This window comes from Silurus aristotelis (genome assembly GCF_946808225.1).
Source record: "Silurus aristotelis genome assembly, chromosome: 6".
In the NCBI taxonomy this organism is placed as follows: Eukaryota; Metazoa; Chordata; class Actinopteri; order Siluriformes; family Siluridae; genus Silurus; species Silurus aristotelis.
Window position 1 is genome coordinate 7,543,257 of NC_139579.1, and position 15,987 is coordinate 7,559,243.

A 15,987-nucleotide genomic window follows, 5' to 3' on the forward strand; every position below is an offset into this window, starting at 1 on the left:
AACACTTCTCTAAATGTGATGTTTCAGTGTTTTATTAAATATGGTTAAAAAAAAACTTTGAATTTGTGCATAGTTCAGCCCTAAAGTGCAGTGTTCTGTTTTAAATACATTTAAAGAAATACAAAACAATACAGGCCTATAACGTCCAATGTAAAAGTTTAGACATGATTGAGCTACTTGATCCTCACCTGAGAGCTCGACTAAGTTTGTCGTAGTTCATCTGAGGTTTGCACTTGCGGGCTCCCCACAGTCGAGCCACCTCGTCCGGGTCCTTGATAACAAACTCTCCGTAATCCCCCTGCCAGGCGATGACATCATGGTACTCCTCCTTCCTGAGCAGCTCCAGGATGAAATGCCAGAGCTGGATCTGTCTGGAGCCTGGGCTTGACTCTGGCTTGTACGCCCATTCCGGAAAGGCGAACCCTGACCAACACAGACATGGAAATGATTAAACTTCTAGTTGCTGTAAAGAGCATCTGCAATTCAAAGCCTGTCCATAATTTCTTATTTATCCATAAGAAAAGCTGAAATGATGGAATACTGAGCATTAATTAAACCAACATTCCACAATATATTTGTAAAAAAACACATTATGTACTTCAACCACCTGTTTTATTTCGGTTTAAATATATTGAGCAGAATGCTTTCATATTTATGAACAGTGAACCCTGTATCCTTGAGGCAGCAGTCAAAACAGAACTCGAGCCTGTATCACACAGCACTTCACGAAAAAGTGCACACGCTCATGTTATCAGCTGGACAGACTCAATAGTTACCAAGCAGAAGGTCACCTGCATTTTCTGCATTCATACTATATGTAATGGGAAAAGTAAAGTAAAAATGCTGCATGGGAATGTTTTGTGAGACGTGCTCAGTGTGAATTGAGGGATTGATGCGACACAAGTTATACATCTTTATTTCGAGAACATGAAATTATGTGGAAAACATTCATTTTTAATACTAATGTCACAATCTCTTCCCTATTCTGATGCAAAAGTACCCTGCAGGAAATGGTGAACAGTTGCACTGCAACTATAAGCTCACAGAATGCATCCAACAAAGTTCCCACACCTGCAGGAAAATTATGTCCCATGAGACAGTACATGTTACAAAGCTATCTGATGTGTGAGCCAGCTTACAGGAAACACATCTGTGTTTCCACAGTGCTACAACACAGCCAAAACCCACACATATGCTAAAGGACAAAAAAAGGCTGAATGCTGGATTAATTACAAATATTTACACTAATAAGGCAACAATAATTTTCTTTAAAAAATTTCAACCTTTAGTACTTTATACTGTATATCCAAAAAATACAGATAGCTAATTTGAAATGTGCTGCAAACATTTTTTTAAGTCACTGGTGTACCAGCACCCAGACATACAAAAAAAACAGCTGACAAAATCATTGTGAGAACTGTGAAGAAAAACCCAAAACAACAGTTTGACATCACCAACAACCTCCACAGGAAAGGACTGAAGGTCTTACAATGCTCAGTTAGAAGAACACGGGTAATAATGCGGGTGGTTCTAGCACTTCCTTCGAAACACCATCTGTTACACTTCTTTATCTAACTCAAACAATCTTTCAATCCAATGTCTCCATTAGGGGTCCCACAACAAGAATTGCCTCATTGAGTCTGTTTTTCTGCTTAATGTAAAATTGTAAGGTCATTTTTTGCATCACTCCCCTATTTATTGCTTTTGCCGAAAAACGGACTTGTCAAATCCGCTGTTAGGACAACGATACAGAGAAAGGTCACACCACACAGATGGAGCTCATACATGATGAGCTGTGTGTGTGTGGGACAGGAGCTCAAACATGTGAGTGGGAACAGCGCTGACTCATGGTGCGAGAGTGAGCGTTTGTCATTTAGATCCCAGACGTAATGCACCTTTTCACTCTCCTATCATCCTTTTCTCTTGCCTCTTGCTCTCATGCAATCTCCTAGCAACAAGACACTTCAGTTCTATAAATACACATGTATGTAGAAAAGAAAAATCTATTAATCTAGAAACAATTTATGTCTAATAAATGCCAGAAAAGGAAAAACAAATCAATTTGAAGAACAGCAGATCTTAAGATTTCACTAGTGACCCAAAACATGACAGATCTACATCTACAGAATTAATGAATGAAAGTAAGGAATGGATAACTATAAAGCAACAAGCAACTTTAATTCTAAAAGTTAGCTAAACAACACCACTAAACAGAAACACAAATTGCTTTAATCTGTATGGTATAGGATTAAGAACAGACGTTGTACTAAAGAACATGCCAGACATAACGGTAATAAGTAAAAATCATCATGATTTAAGCAGTGTATGTCTGAATATTCTATTTATAAAAGATTTTTCTTAGTTATTTATCTTGTTGAATAGGTTGATTAAAATCAAAATGTTGAATGCAGAGGCACAGTATAAACCAGTATAAATCTCTCTCCCTCCCTCCCTCTCTCCCTCTCTCCCCCTCCTCAAATAACTTACAAAAAAGGAACCACTATTTTCATCCATGCAGTCACTTTTATCAATGCAAACATCAAAACCAGCTTTAAATGATCAATGCTGGTAAGTGATCTTGGTATAAGTGGCACCTATGTGTGTGTTTTAATGTACTAACCACCTTCCTTCGTTTATGTAAGTTATTTGAGATATGGGTGATTAGGTTTAGAATTTGAAAGAGAGAAAGAGTGTGTTACATGCAGCTGTCCTGCAATTAATTTCCACTTCATGTATTAAAATCCCAAAACACATCTAGCTGTGGACTATCCCTTATACTTCTCAAAGTGTAAATGTGAAGATCTGGGATATATTAGTAATTAGTATTGTAGGAAATGTGAGATGAAAAAAAAAAATTCCACAAAGATATTTATGGTAAAAGGGTGCACACAAAATTTTTTATATGTGGAGGTCTAACACTTCATTACAAAGTAGCTGCAAAATATTGCATCAAAGAGAAGCCTTCATGTGGGCTGATGTGGGTCTGACTATGACTGTTGCCAGGCCATCATCAACAAGCTGCTAGAAAGCTGCTTTTTTTAATCTGCTGGGCTTAAAAATGCTTATTAGAAGCAGACAGAAAACAGATTGCGTTGCTATGAAAGTTTGTTGAGTGTTTAAAATAAAATGAGAATTCACTACTGTGAGCACTTTTAACCACTTTAGGTTTATGTGTGAGCAAACTTGTGTTTAGATAATGGAATTTCTGAGCACCAGAAATAATATAATATATATTTTTTTAGACAAACTGAGTCACCTACTAAGCTTCTGCGAAATAATGATTTTATTATCCATGCATAATACATACTTTTTATGCTATACTTGTGTCTAAAAAACTAACCACAACCCTACACATTGTGTAGGAGTTTACATTTAATATGATATTAAATGATTGTGTGTAAAATAAATATTAAAGAAAGAGTCAAAATTTCTCAAAAAGGTAGTGTAAATAATGTGGAGGTCTCCTGTGAGGATTGCCTGTACAAGTCAACATTTTGAAACAATGCAACACACACCTCGACACATTGCAGCTGAGAAACACGTGTGCACGCACACAAGTGCAATAACAAGTACAGCCCCTAAGGTCCGCACACTTCCTCTGGGACCGTTGCTTCTCAGATACTTACGGTCACCAATGGGTAAAGACATCAGAGACCACCTGATACACACACCTCATGTAAACACCCTGACACAATCCTTACATGATACAAAATGTTCAACCGCAAGTGAGCTTCATGCTCCTTAATGACACAGCAGAACTACGCTAGTCCAATCACAGTTTCAAATCCTGACATCCAGGATTCTCAAAATGAGATGGGCTTACTCTATCCTCTTGATTAATCACAGATATGCTGGCCAATCTGAAGCATCAAAGAGCTTGTGTTTGTGCCAAGAGTACATCAATGCTGGAGTATTTTACTTCCTCCAATAAAACATCTTTATACACATCATATGCATTTCATCAGTAAGAGTCAATAAACTAACAAAAAATATTGTTGGACTCAAACATGGTGTGGAGCTACAGCACTTAAATTTGTAAAAAATAAAAAATTAAATGAAAGAAAAAAAAAAAGAAAATTAACATCTCTTCACATTACACCACTCTCTTCAGCTCACTCCATTTCATTAATCCACTGGTCCTCCATTTGCATTTTATTTTTTTTAGCTCTGTGACATCCATCAGTTCACAGTGTCTTATGAAAGATTGGTTGGTTGAAAATAACTAAACATAACCTTGAAAGAAATAAACATTTCTCTCTTTAAACTGCGACCTGTAAGTAAATGCCACCTTATATAATATTCTTGCCATTTTACTAACAAACACGGCACTGCACGATGAAATGTATCAATGTTAGCTTGTACAATTTTATGACAGCAAACTTTGCGATTTAATGGAAAAAAATTTGCATATGTGGACACATTTTCTGAGAACTGTTTGCAGATTTTCCGCGCTGCTAACAAACCAAAAAAGGATCAGATAGTCTCAATTTAGGCAGTGCCCGTGTGGCGTGGTCCCAGTGTGCAGTGCGGAGAACAGGTGAAGATCGATGGCGAGCAGCTCGACACTGAACTGGTGGCTAAAAAAAAAAATGCTACCTCTGTTATATGGCGATATTTTAGCTTTAAGATCACCAACACTGAGCAGAGAGAGATACTGTGCATGATTTGCTTAATTAAAGTTGATACATCGCGTGGCACTATGACAAACCTATAACCTATAACTCATTGGTTCCGGGTTGGAAGAAAGACGACAAGTGATGGTTTAACAGACAGAGCTTATTTTTATTTTTTATTTATTTTTTATTCACGTTTGCCTGACGCTTTCCAAGGACACACCCACCCTTGGTAACGCATATCTTTCCTCGACTTAAACCCACGCACACCCACAGATCAACACGACTTCACCTGGCATCCTCCGCTTTCCCAGACACATCCCCTTACACACAGTCAGCTCTGCTGGTACTCTCTCTCTCTCTCTCTCTCTCTCTCTCTCTGGTGTCTGTTACATCCTGCATAAACAGGGCCATTTCTAGCCGTTTGGAACCCTGGGCAAGATTCCTAAGAGTCACCCCCCATGGCTCTGCCCACCCACCACAATGCTCCACACCCACACCGTACAAATCATTAGCAATCTTCCATTAAATCAAGTTTAAACACATTTAATAATAATTATTTCAAAATTGCCTAAATTCAAGTATGCAAACAAATACTGTATCTTACATTTCAGCAGAAAAACAGGTAATTAATTGAAATGGGCAGCGGCAGGGCGTTCCCTGTTTGGGCAAAATGTTTCAAGTATCTTTTTTTGTGAAAATGTGTATGTATTTATTTAATGTTTTATTTAATTTAGCTGTACCTTGGAGGAAATAAATGTTTACATTAATGCATACTGTAAAAAAATATATATTTATTTTTAAAACATTTATAGTTGCACGAATACACATTTCTGCATTCACTAATGTGTGCAATTTCCCCAATAACCAAATCAAGTGGACTTGTAAAACCAATTATATCGCAATCTCATATTGCAATATTGACCAAGTCTCTTCAAGTCTCTTCTGCTTTCGGTTCACATTGAAATTAATCCCAACGTGTCAATTCACTGATTCCAAGACTCTTTTTTTTTAATTAACTCACCAAAGGCAAGATTTGGTTAAAAAGATGGCCAGCAGATATTTATTCAATTATAATTGATCTGCTTAGAACAAAATTAGTGTGGAAAACACAGATAGGAGTTAAAGCTGTACAGAAAAGTGAAGAACCTGTAACAAGGAAAATGAGAAAAGCTCTTCTGTCTGATTTGGTCATCATAAACACTTAATCTCATCATGTGACAGATGATCCAATAAACCAGAGATGGTTAACAATCTGATATTTTGTTCTATAGTAGCTATATTAATATATTAGTACTAAAATACATTAATAAAACAGTATGACACATACACATTCACTAACCACCACATAAAAATCATTGAAAAAAAATCATGATCATCTGTAAGCCAAACAAATTAAGCTTTTATGTGTCGACAACAATTCTGAAGATCTAACTCTTATGATTTAATGTAAAGATCTTAGATCTCATTATTTATGTGAGAAGACAGACACTTCTGTGCTTGAATGGCAGCAGAGGTAAACAGTGAGAAAAACGGAAAAGACGTGAAGCAGGAAAAGATAAGCAGAGGTTAGGAGGAAAACATCAAAAAGAGTGGAACTCCCCTACATAAACCAGATCTATCTGGAACATACCTCAGAATATCTGTGCGTTACTGTGCACGTGTGTGTGTGTGTGTGTGTGTGTGTGTGTGTGTGTGTGTGTGTACGTACGTACATTGGCCACTCTCTTTCTCTATCCCAAAGTACATTATATTGAACGAATTACCAAACGTTTTGGTCAAAAGGCCCCGTGTAAATAAATAAAAAATCAAATAATTTTACATTCAAATTAGAAATTATGATGTTAACCTAAGATTTTGGTAACAAAGCAATTATGTAGGTAAAATAAAAAGGATTATGACGTTAGTAAAAATTGTTAGCAATGTGTATAACAAATGGCCCTAAAGAAATATTCCCAACGTTGTCTCACTGACCTACTGACAGGTGTTCTAGGATAAGATCCATGCTGCTATGGTGCGTTACAGCACGATACAGCACAGGAGTTTGGTTTATATGCGATGCAAGGCTTTTTACACGTGTTTTAAAGCAGCAGCAATGCGAGAGCAATTATTTACATGCTCATCCCTTCTTCATATGGGAGATTTAAATTAAACACTCTCTACAGACTAAATAGCAAATAGTCAGGTTTTCCAGTTAAAATGTTCACAAACACAGACGAGCTCTCACTCAAACGTTTCAACCGTCATCATGACTGCTGTCCTGATCTGCATCTCAAACAAAAGAGGAGATGGGATTTTCTAAGTACAAAATCAGTTTTCATAGACTACTTTTGAATGTATGGAAACTGTAAATAATACTTTTGGTACCAACATTCCAGCAAAGAACAGAGATTTTCAGCTATCATTGATGACAAATAAGAAGTCACTGAAGTCCTGAGGTGAGTGAAATTTCTAAAAACACACAATCACTGCTGACTAAGTGCTGGATACGGTAATCGGTTTCCTTATACCCTGATTTGTATCCTATATGAACTTCAACAACCTCCTGAAGAACTAAACATCTCCCTGTGACGATTCTCAGCTTCTCGTGAACTGATGAAGCCTTGAATATCTTCACTCCTCACATTAGAGGATTATAAAAGGAAAACTATGTTGTGTTCTACCTCTAGGAACAGTTGCATTTTTTTTTCTCGACATTAAGTATAGAACACATGTTACTCGTGTCTGGACATACAATCCACTTCCTCATGTGAAGCAAAGAAGACACCATCATTCACTAATAGTTAGGGGCACAAGAGCATAATGGCATATTTCATGCTTACTACTACTATATTTTACTAATATATATATATATATATATATAAGTTTTATCCACTTAAGACCTTTTATAATAAAATGATGGCTTCACCAACAAAACAAGTGACCCTTAATAAATAAAGTTTGTTTTAATATTTTCCTAAAAGCACACTTATTTTAGTCCATGCACTCAAGTCACTTGATTCCTTTTTTTCTTTTACCAAAGGTGTCAGATGATCTGAGCTGTGAGAACTGGAAATTAAAAGACTGGAACGTGGACTCTCGTGTTTTCACAAGGTCAGACTACACCGGGATGACAGGAACAAGAATTAGTTGACTGTGCTTGGCAGGAACTGAAGCTATGTCCTAGTCATAACACCGACCATGTGTTGTTTGATCTAATGTGCTCAAGTTCAAAAAGTGTTTGGAAAATTTAACTCTGTATGAGACACCTGAAGCCACGTTGCATTAAGGTGAGTCTACTGAGATTATCAACAATCCAAAACAGTTCAATCCAATCCATGCCGAAGCCTTGTGTGTAAAACGCAGGAGGTTATGAGTAGAAGACTTCAACCCTCGTGTCTCTGCAAGCTAAACATCTAGGAGCTGTTATTTTCACGTCTTTGTGTCAACAGAGAGGACCGAAACGCCTGTTCCCGGCACACAGTGGTGAAGAGCATGCTCCAGATGTCCAGGACGCCACAGTGCGAAGGCTGACTCTGCCCAGACAGAAACCAGACGCATCACAGGGGAGTTCCTTTTAGGGCTGTGATTAAATCAGCCGTAGATGGTCAGGGAGGGCGCGTTTCTGGGCCAATTTTCCTGCTATGTGAAAACTGCTGAGCATGAGGAGCAGCCAAGCCGCTCCACCAACAGGCCCATGCAGGTCTACAGTGTGCCCACCAACAGGATGACCATGTTCACCCAATTTATTATGACAAAAGGGTACTTTATTCACACTCCACCAGGAAGCAAAAAAGCTTGCGGCACATTTTAGCCTTAGAAACATTAATAGGGGCTCAGGTCATACAGGGCTAGTGGTTAGGAACTCTTGAAGAACCCTTAGCCAAACATCAGATTTTCCCAGAGTAATACTCAAGTCTTTGTTGGTATCATCAATAAAGCTGCTCAGAGAAAGGGAATCAGCTGAGACAGAGTGCTGTATCTCATTGATCTGGTTTTCATCCTGACTCATCTTTAGCCACAGGTTAGGAACTCTTGGGATTTAAGAAACTGAAGACAAGGGTTTAAACCAAGGCTATGTCCATATTAATTCAGATAAATTTACAAACACGTTCTTCTCTCCACACTAAGGTGTTTGTGCAAGGAAAACCACTTTCCAGAGTATATAAACAGAAAACAGATATTCAAAAGAGCATGATGTATTTTAGTCATGTGATCCAATCAACACTTAGAAAGTGTACAGTCTCGAGTTACTTGCATCAATGAACCCAAAGTCTGTCTATTGAGAAAATCTCACTGTGTTTTTCTTGACATCGCTGCATCAATTCAAATGATGGTAGATAAATTAATGCCTCAGGGGAACAACCTTGAATTCTTACATTGTTACATGTGCATAGACAGTTTAGAGATGTAATGTTTTCAGATGCATAACTGTGGATAAGCGATTTTTGGAAAACCCTGTAAAAATAAAAAGCTTTTTTTTTTTTTTAGCAGTTTGAATCTCATTTTTCTTGGACAAAGAAGAGATACAAAAGGTTTCATGCTAAGGAATGTCAGCTAAAGTGTAAAGTGTTCTTCTAGAAGATCTTTAAGCAAGGCGGAGAACACTGCACTGGAGTTAACTGGTCCTGAGTGTCTGTGTTAGAGGGCAGATGAAGGTCAGCCAGGATGAACCCAGCTCAGGTCAGACTAAACCTCTACTTCTTACTGCTGTACTCCCATTCTGAACTTGTAATTTTAAATAGATCAGATTATACTAGGCTAGATGAACACACGGAGTGTCTCCTCTCCAGACACGCTCAAAACAGCAGCAGGGTGTACCGTAGTTCTGTAGACGACAGCCAAAACACTTCTGTCAGCAATAAACACGCTCCACATATAATCATATAATCTACTGTCTTGGCTAAGCTCCTCATTTTTAAATCTGATCTAAAATTCTAACTTGACGAGCGCTATCTTTATGTTACAAGCCCTTTAAGCACAGTGAATTTTGGTTGCTCGGTGTATTGTGTTCCATTACACTGCAACTGACTTGACTACGTTAGGTCTGGGCGATATAATATCAGTAAAACATTTTCTTGATACAGTTTTAGTATTTTTTTTAAAGGTTTTATTCATTACATATTAAACAGTACTCTTAATCTACATAATAATCTGTCTTTGTGGGTAAGAAGGAAAAGTATTGTTTTGCCAATTATATTAATTGAATCATTATGGATTTATTATTATACACCAAAACATACACAGTAAATTCACATGCAGGCAAACACAGACACTCTACTGTAAAAGGGCTGTTGTCTAGTATGTGTGTTTTTACAAGCTGTCTAATAGCATAATGCCTCATTACACACTCAGCAGTGTCGCTAACTAAACCCGAAGCACTCACCCACTAACTAAACCTGAGGGAGCATGAGCACCCCCTAACTAAACCTGAGGCATGAGCACCCCCTAACTAAACCCGAGGGAGCATAAGCATACCTAACTAAACCCAAGGCATAAGAAACCCCTAACTAAAGCCCTGGCATGCACACACTCCCTAAAACCCGGGCAAGAACTCCCCTAACTAAAACCCAAGCACAAACACCGCTAACTAAAGCCCAGGCATGTAGTCGCCAACTAAACCCTAGGCAGGCAATCACTAACTAAACCCAAGGCTCATGGTACACACACAATAACTAAACCTGAGGCACACACAACAACTAAACCTGAGGCACACACTTGCTAAATGAAGCCCAGGCACACAATAACTAAGGCACCTCAACCTCTCTATGATTCAATTTAAACTTCTACATGTGCATTTAAGAACACGCTGCAATGTAGCTGCATCATTTTCATATTTAATAAGAAAGCAAATAAAAATTTATCAGAAACAGACTCCAAGGAAAAAGGGGAGAGGAAGGGGAATGAATGTATAAGAACAGGAGAAAGCCATAGGCTGTCTATATTTAAAAATTCTGTGTTGTGGTTTGGTCTCAAGTCTCCGTCTTTACTTTAATTTTGCTCCAGATGTGTGCACGCTTACACACTTGCACAGACTCACACAGTGCTGACAACACATTGTGTTGGCTCCGGCTGTGGTCTTATTAGAGCACTGTTACCTCAAACATAGAAAGGGGATCAATCCCGTACTCTTTAAACGCTTTAAAAAGACATCCTCATGGACTGACACGCAGCTTTGTGTCATGTAAAAACGGCATCATGCGAGATGCTACCCGAAGAGCCAATCAACTTCAAAGCACTTGTCTAACAAAAATCACCTTGAGGCCCAGAGGGACGTGGCAACTCAGCCCTTTCATCATGTAATAGATTTATTTCCACTGAGAGCTAACCAAGTGGTTCCACTGCTCCGGATCGGAAACCTAGGGATATGAAGGAGAGCGTCCTCTCACAACCCATCAGACAGACCTCTATTTGAGTCAGATGATCGCACATGGCACTGAAACGCATGTCACACACTATTCTAATGTTTCAGACACCACACAAGCAGGCCGGTTGAGTCCAAGCCGCACTGCGCGAACGTTGGATCTGTCTTCTAAAATAAATTACACCAGCAAAAATAAAGGAGCACGTCAAAGTGGCGTCACCACAAAGATGGCAACTTATGAGACGGAGACAGGCCCAAGTGTGTGTGTGTGTGTAATGCAATGCAGACATAAGCCATTAAAGTGGAATGTGGAGGAGTCAACACCCCAATAAACTGTGTGTGAGCTTGTATTTAAGCATAACGTTTTATAAACCCATTTTCATCTCTTTGTTACAAACCAAATGGAGTGTGCAACAAACTGACAGAGTGATTCAATGATTTAAGTAAGAAACTGAGAACCCACAACTGGATTTTAGATAAATGTATTCAAATATTCTTTATATTTGACATCATGTACCTGTATAAATAATATAAACATACAGCTTTAAAATCCACATTCGTAATAAGATCCCTTTTGATATTTGGGTTATAACTGAAAGCTAAAAATTGTGTACTGTTTATTAAAACTTCCCTTATGACCTGAGACGACAGGGTTTCCAATTTCTATATAATGTTACTTAGCAATCAAGCCAACGAGGTCTCAAAGCAGTGACGTGATATCCGAAACAAAAAATCAGTATTTAAGCTACAGTCAATATTATCGTCCATGTAATAATATTTCATCAGAGTTTTCAGGTTTGCTCCATTCCAGAAAAGTTCACAAGATGAACTTGGACACTATGAGGAAGGACACTATGAGAAACTATTGGACACTATGAGAAAGTACCCACTGCTTCCTGTAGGAAGCATTTTATTACAATTATCATCTTTGTCCCTTGGGGCAATATGGTGCATAGGTCAGGCCCAGAGTGATGTTTAGTGTTTAATAGCCTGTTAGTATTAACTTCATTTCAGTGGTCAGGGTTTCCTCATATTGCCTATAAGTAATGCATACTGTGATGAACCTGTTATCACAGGACACACTGGACTGATTGGTTGTGTGAATGAGGTAGCTTCCATATTAAAGTGCATGCGAGTATTCATCACTCCACGGTTTGAAAGTATAATTGGTGCTCCCCTGCCCACCCTTCAAAAACTGTTTACATCATGAGTGAAAAAAAAAGGGCTCAGAAAATCCCTTTGGATACCTCACATACAAACCACATTGTTTCTGAACTTCAGCTAAACAGCAGCATTTTTATTCGCATATGCTTTTTTTTTTTTTTATCTCTGTGCTCTGTGTATTGGAAGCTTCTATCACAAAAAAAAAAAATATTCCTTGTAAGTAAAAAAAAAAAAAATATTCCTTGTAAGTACAAAAAAAAAATCCTTGGCAATAAAGTTTCCATTTCTGTCTTCAATCGACATGCAATAAATATAAAAAAAAAAATCAGAAGCTGATGTTTCTCGGCTGAGAGGAGGACTATTTAGTTATGCTCGTGAACCTTATCAGAAGCGTATCTACATCAAGCGCTGCTCCACAAGAGCGTCTCTATAAATTCATTTAACTTAGTCTGTTCTAAACACAATCACGTAGCTAGCCGACCATGTGTCGCTTTAAATTATATCATAGGTTGCTATGTTGTAGGTATTACAGCATTTGCTATCTCCAATCGACATGCAAGCAATATTTCTCAGCATTCAAGTGCAATACTTGTATGAATTTTAGTGGCTTGTTTTAATTTATTCTCATCTTACTCCTTTTCTTTATTACTAAATAAACTTTGGCTGTACTGTATACATTGCCAAAGTATTTTTTTTTCTTTATTCAAACCTTAATGCCAATGGTAGCTACAACATTTAAATTATTTAAAGACATTTTTGTGCAATCAAAATATGTAGCTGCCAGCCTCTTAGCTAACCTATTGGTTACAAACAAACAAAAAAGAACATGAAGGGGTTTGTGTGTTTTCTGGCCACTATGTACAAAAAAGAGCAACAATTCAACTGTCTGCCTTTTGCTTTCAAAATAAGTCAAGTGCAAGCATTGAAACCATGTGGGTACTTCATCCAAGGAGAAGTGGACCTTACTTGTAGTACTTGAACAATTCCACTACATTTTAAAAGCCTCCTTTCTTTAAACTCCTGCGAACATATCAGTGCTTTCAGTTCACGCGCTATTAGAGATGACAATGTGCCCTTTTCCAGATGTTATAATGAGTAACAAGTGTGGGGGAGAATATTTTGTACGTTAGGGACAGCTCCGAGTTGTTCTGGGCAGTTGTAGTCGTTGATTTGGGCATCTGTGACCAGTTGTTGGGGATATTGGTGACCAGTGTACAGTCAAGTACAGTGGTGATTAATGATTGGTTATCAGTGACTTTGGTAAGCCGTGTCTTTTCTGTAAAGTACAAAATACAGGCAGTGGTAGTCAGTGGTGATGCAGGACTTAACAGGAAAGGGGATTTACAGCTCCTAAAAGAAGAAGCTATACTGAGTGACACTCATTTACACTGTGCTGACTTAGCAGGTTGTGTTCAATCACTGATCACGACTGTCCCTGACAGTCAATCACCAATGCTGCAGACAACTAATCCCTTTTCACCACTGTAGCCCACAACCCATCACTAATCACCAATGTCCATGACATTCAATCACGAATCACCATTTTCCCCAACAGCTGACCACGGTTTTCCCCAACAGCTTATCACCAATGCCAACAACCCATCACTGATGACCACTGTAACCATCCACCAGTCACTGATCACCACTGTACCCAACAGATGATCACCACTGCTCACATTAACCAAATGATTGCCACTGCCCATGACAATCACTAATCACCACTGTCCCCAGCAACCAATCACTAATCACCACTGTCCCCGGCAACCAATCACTGGTCTGGTCTTGAGGAAAACTTAACTTTTTTCACGTGACCCTATTAGTCATTTGATTCGCCAATGCGATCTGAACGAATAAAGGAAATGTGCCACTGAGTCAGTGACGTCACATTTTCCTCTGGGTCGTGTGCGGGCGCGTATGTTGGTGGGATAGGAAAATGGCCCGAACTTCCGGTAATCTGTGGATAATTAACAGACCAGTGTTGATATTTCTACACACTGGTGAAATTCACGCGTTATCACACACAAAACAAATATGATGTTTCATTTGACGAATTGTGGAGACATCGCAGTATGGAATAAGTTTTCAAATAACGTGCAGCAGATCATATAAATAATTACTTTTTTTATTAGAATTTGCATTTCCTTAAAATTAAATGAGTCGAGGACATGGTTTAAAATAACAGTATTAAAGCGTAGTGTGTGCAGATGAAGACAAAGCCCGGGGAGGGAGGGAGGGGGGTTTGTATGAAAACTCAGCACTTTTACTGCTTAACTCACTGGAAGGAAAACACACACAGCCAATGATGGCTACTGTAATATATACACCCCTGCCTGCCCTGTCCTGCTTTAAACCTCACCGTTTCCTTTCCTCGACCGGTGTGAGATTCAGGAGAATCGGTGACCTAACCACACGGAGCTTAGCTTTTAGCTTTAACTCCATGAGAAGGAATACAGAGGGAAAAAGTTTCTTCCGCTTGAAAAGCCTAGCCTCACATACCTATTTAATATCTACACAATACTTCTGGACTCCGACAGAATACTGTTTTCTAACTTATCCGACACAAACTAAACCCTAAAGAAGTTATAAGAACAAAACAAATATAAAAATAAATATTAGTAAATAATACATCCAAATGAAAGCAAACTTGGCCGACTAGCATGGAGCGCTAGCAGGATTGTTCTAGTCGCCCTGACACGGGAGAAAGTTAGTTAACGCTTCTGGAACTTCAAACAAAGTTTTTTTTCGTCTTTTTTATTATACTACCATTCAAGTTTGTTCACTTTTCCATCCCAGATCTATAAAAGAGTAAGTAGTGCGCATGAGTGTGTGCGCATACACACACGGTGATGCGGACTTACCCGAGTCTCCTGGGGTCTTCATGGTCCTCTTTATCCTGGAACCAGTCTTCAGCTTGGCGAAAAACAAAAACCTCGCTAACTTTTTTCCCCCCTCTCTCTACCCTTTTAATCTACTTTCACTCCACCACTATCTGTCCTTTTCCCTTTCTCACACACTTTTCCACTTCTCCGCTTAGTTCCTCATTGGAATCAGGGGTCGCGGCCGGACGCTTTGTTTTACTCCAGAAACAGCCGCGCTCCGTCCTCCGCCAGCCAAGCCGTAACGAGGCACGCAAAGTTTCAGCCGCGCCGCCGTGCGGATCCTCCCGGCCGCCTCCGGCCCGACTCGCTAAATTACTAATTAGTTTTGTCGGCGCCGCACCACGTCATTTCTGACGACCAAAACACACCATATTCGTATAGAAAACAAATACAACCCTCTCTACATATATAACGTCTCCGGTGCTGTACTCTAAACGTTCTCTTTTTCTTTCTTTTTTTTTTTTTTTTTAAACACCCCCTCTTCTTCTTTTTTTTTCCACACACTCCCCGTGCGCTCTTTTCCCCCGTCGCCCCCACTCTTCTCCGCGTTCTGAGTGTCGTGTTTCGTTCTCCCGACCACACGGGGCCGCCCACGTCTACTGGGGAGAGCGAGAGAGGCATTGCGAGGGAGGCCACGCCCACTCACACGTCGCCTCCCCTCTACTCTTCAGGTTACTGTGGAGACCTCAAACGCCGCATGGGCGCGCGACGTCGTCACGAAAGCACTCCTCTACGCATGCGCGTAGGCAGCACCGAGAGAAACGAGAGAGAGCTACTGCTGCTGCGTAGGGGGTGAACGTTTTTCATCTCTCAACGACGTCACTGCGACCCACGCCGTGGACCACAATGCAACGTGTTCGCAAAGCACGCTGCCATCACGATTCCCTAAGATCCAGAAAATGCGAAAATAGAGGGACCTGAAAATCCAAAAAAGTTCATTTCGTTTAAAAAAAATTTAATTTGATACATTTTAGAGTTGCCAACATGT

At 39.3% G+C, this 15,987-nt stretch overlaps 1 protein-coding gene across 1 annotated transcript in view; it reads right to left on the reverse strand.

Annotated features, from left to right (window-relative positions):
* Nucleotides 1-15,723, reverse strand: part of erf (Ets2 repressor factor) — a 25,713-nt gene extending 9,990 nt beyond the window's left edge. The window contains exons 1-2 of the mRNA XM_083544323.1: nucleotides 14,979-15,723; nucleotides 189-423 (exon numbers count right to left, since the gene is read on the reverse strand). Of these exons, the coding sequence (XP_083400449.1) occupies nucleotides 189-423; nucleotides 14,979-15,000 (257 nt within the window). The 5' untranslated portion in view covers nucleotides 15,001-15,723. The remainder of the gene's footprint in view (nucleotides 1-188; nucleotides 424-14,978) is intronic.
* Nucleotides 15,724-15,987: the final 264 nt, after the last annotated feature.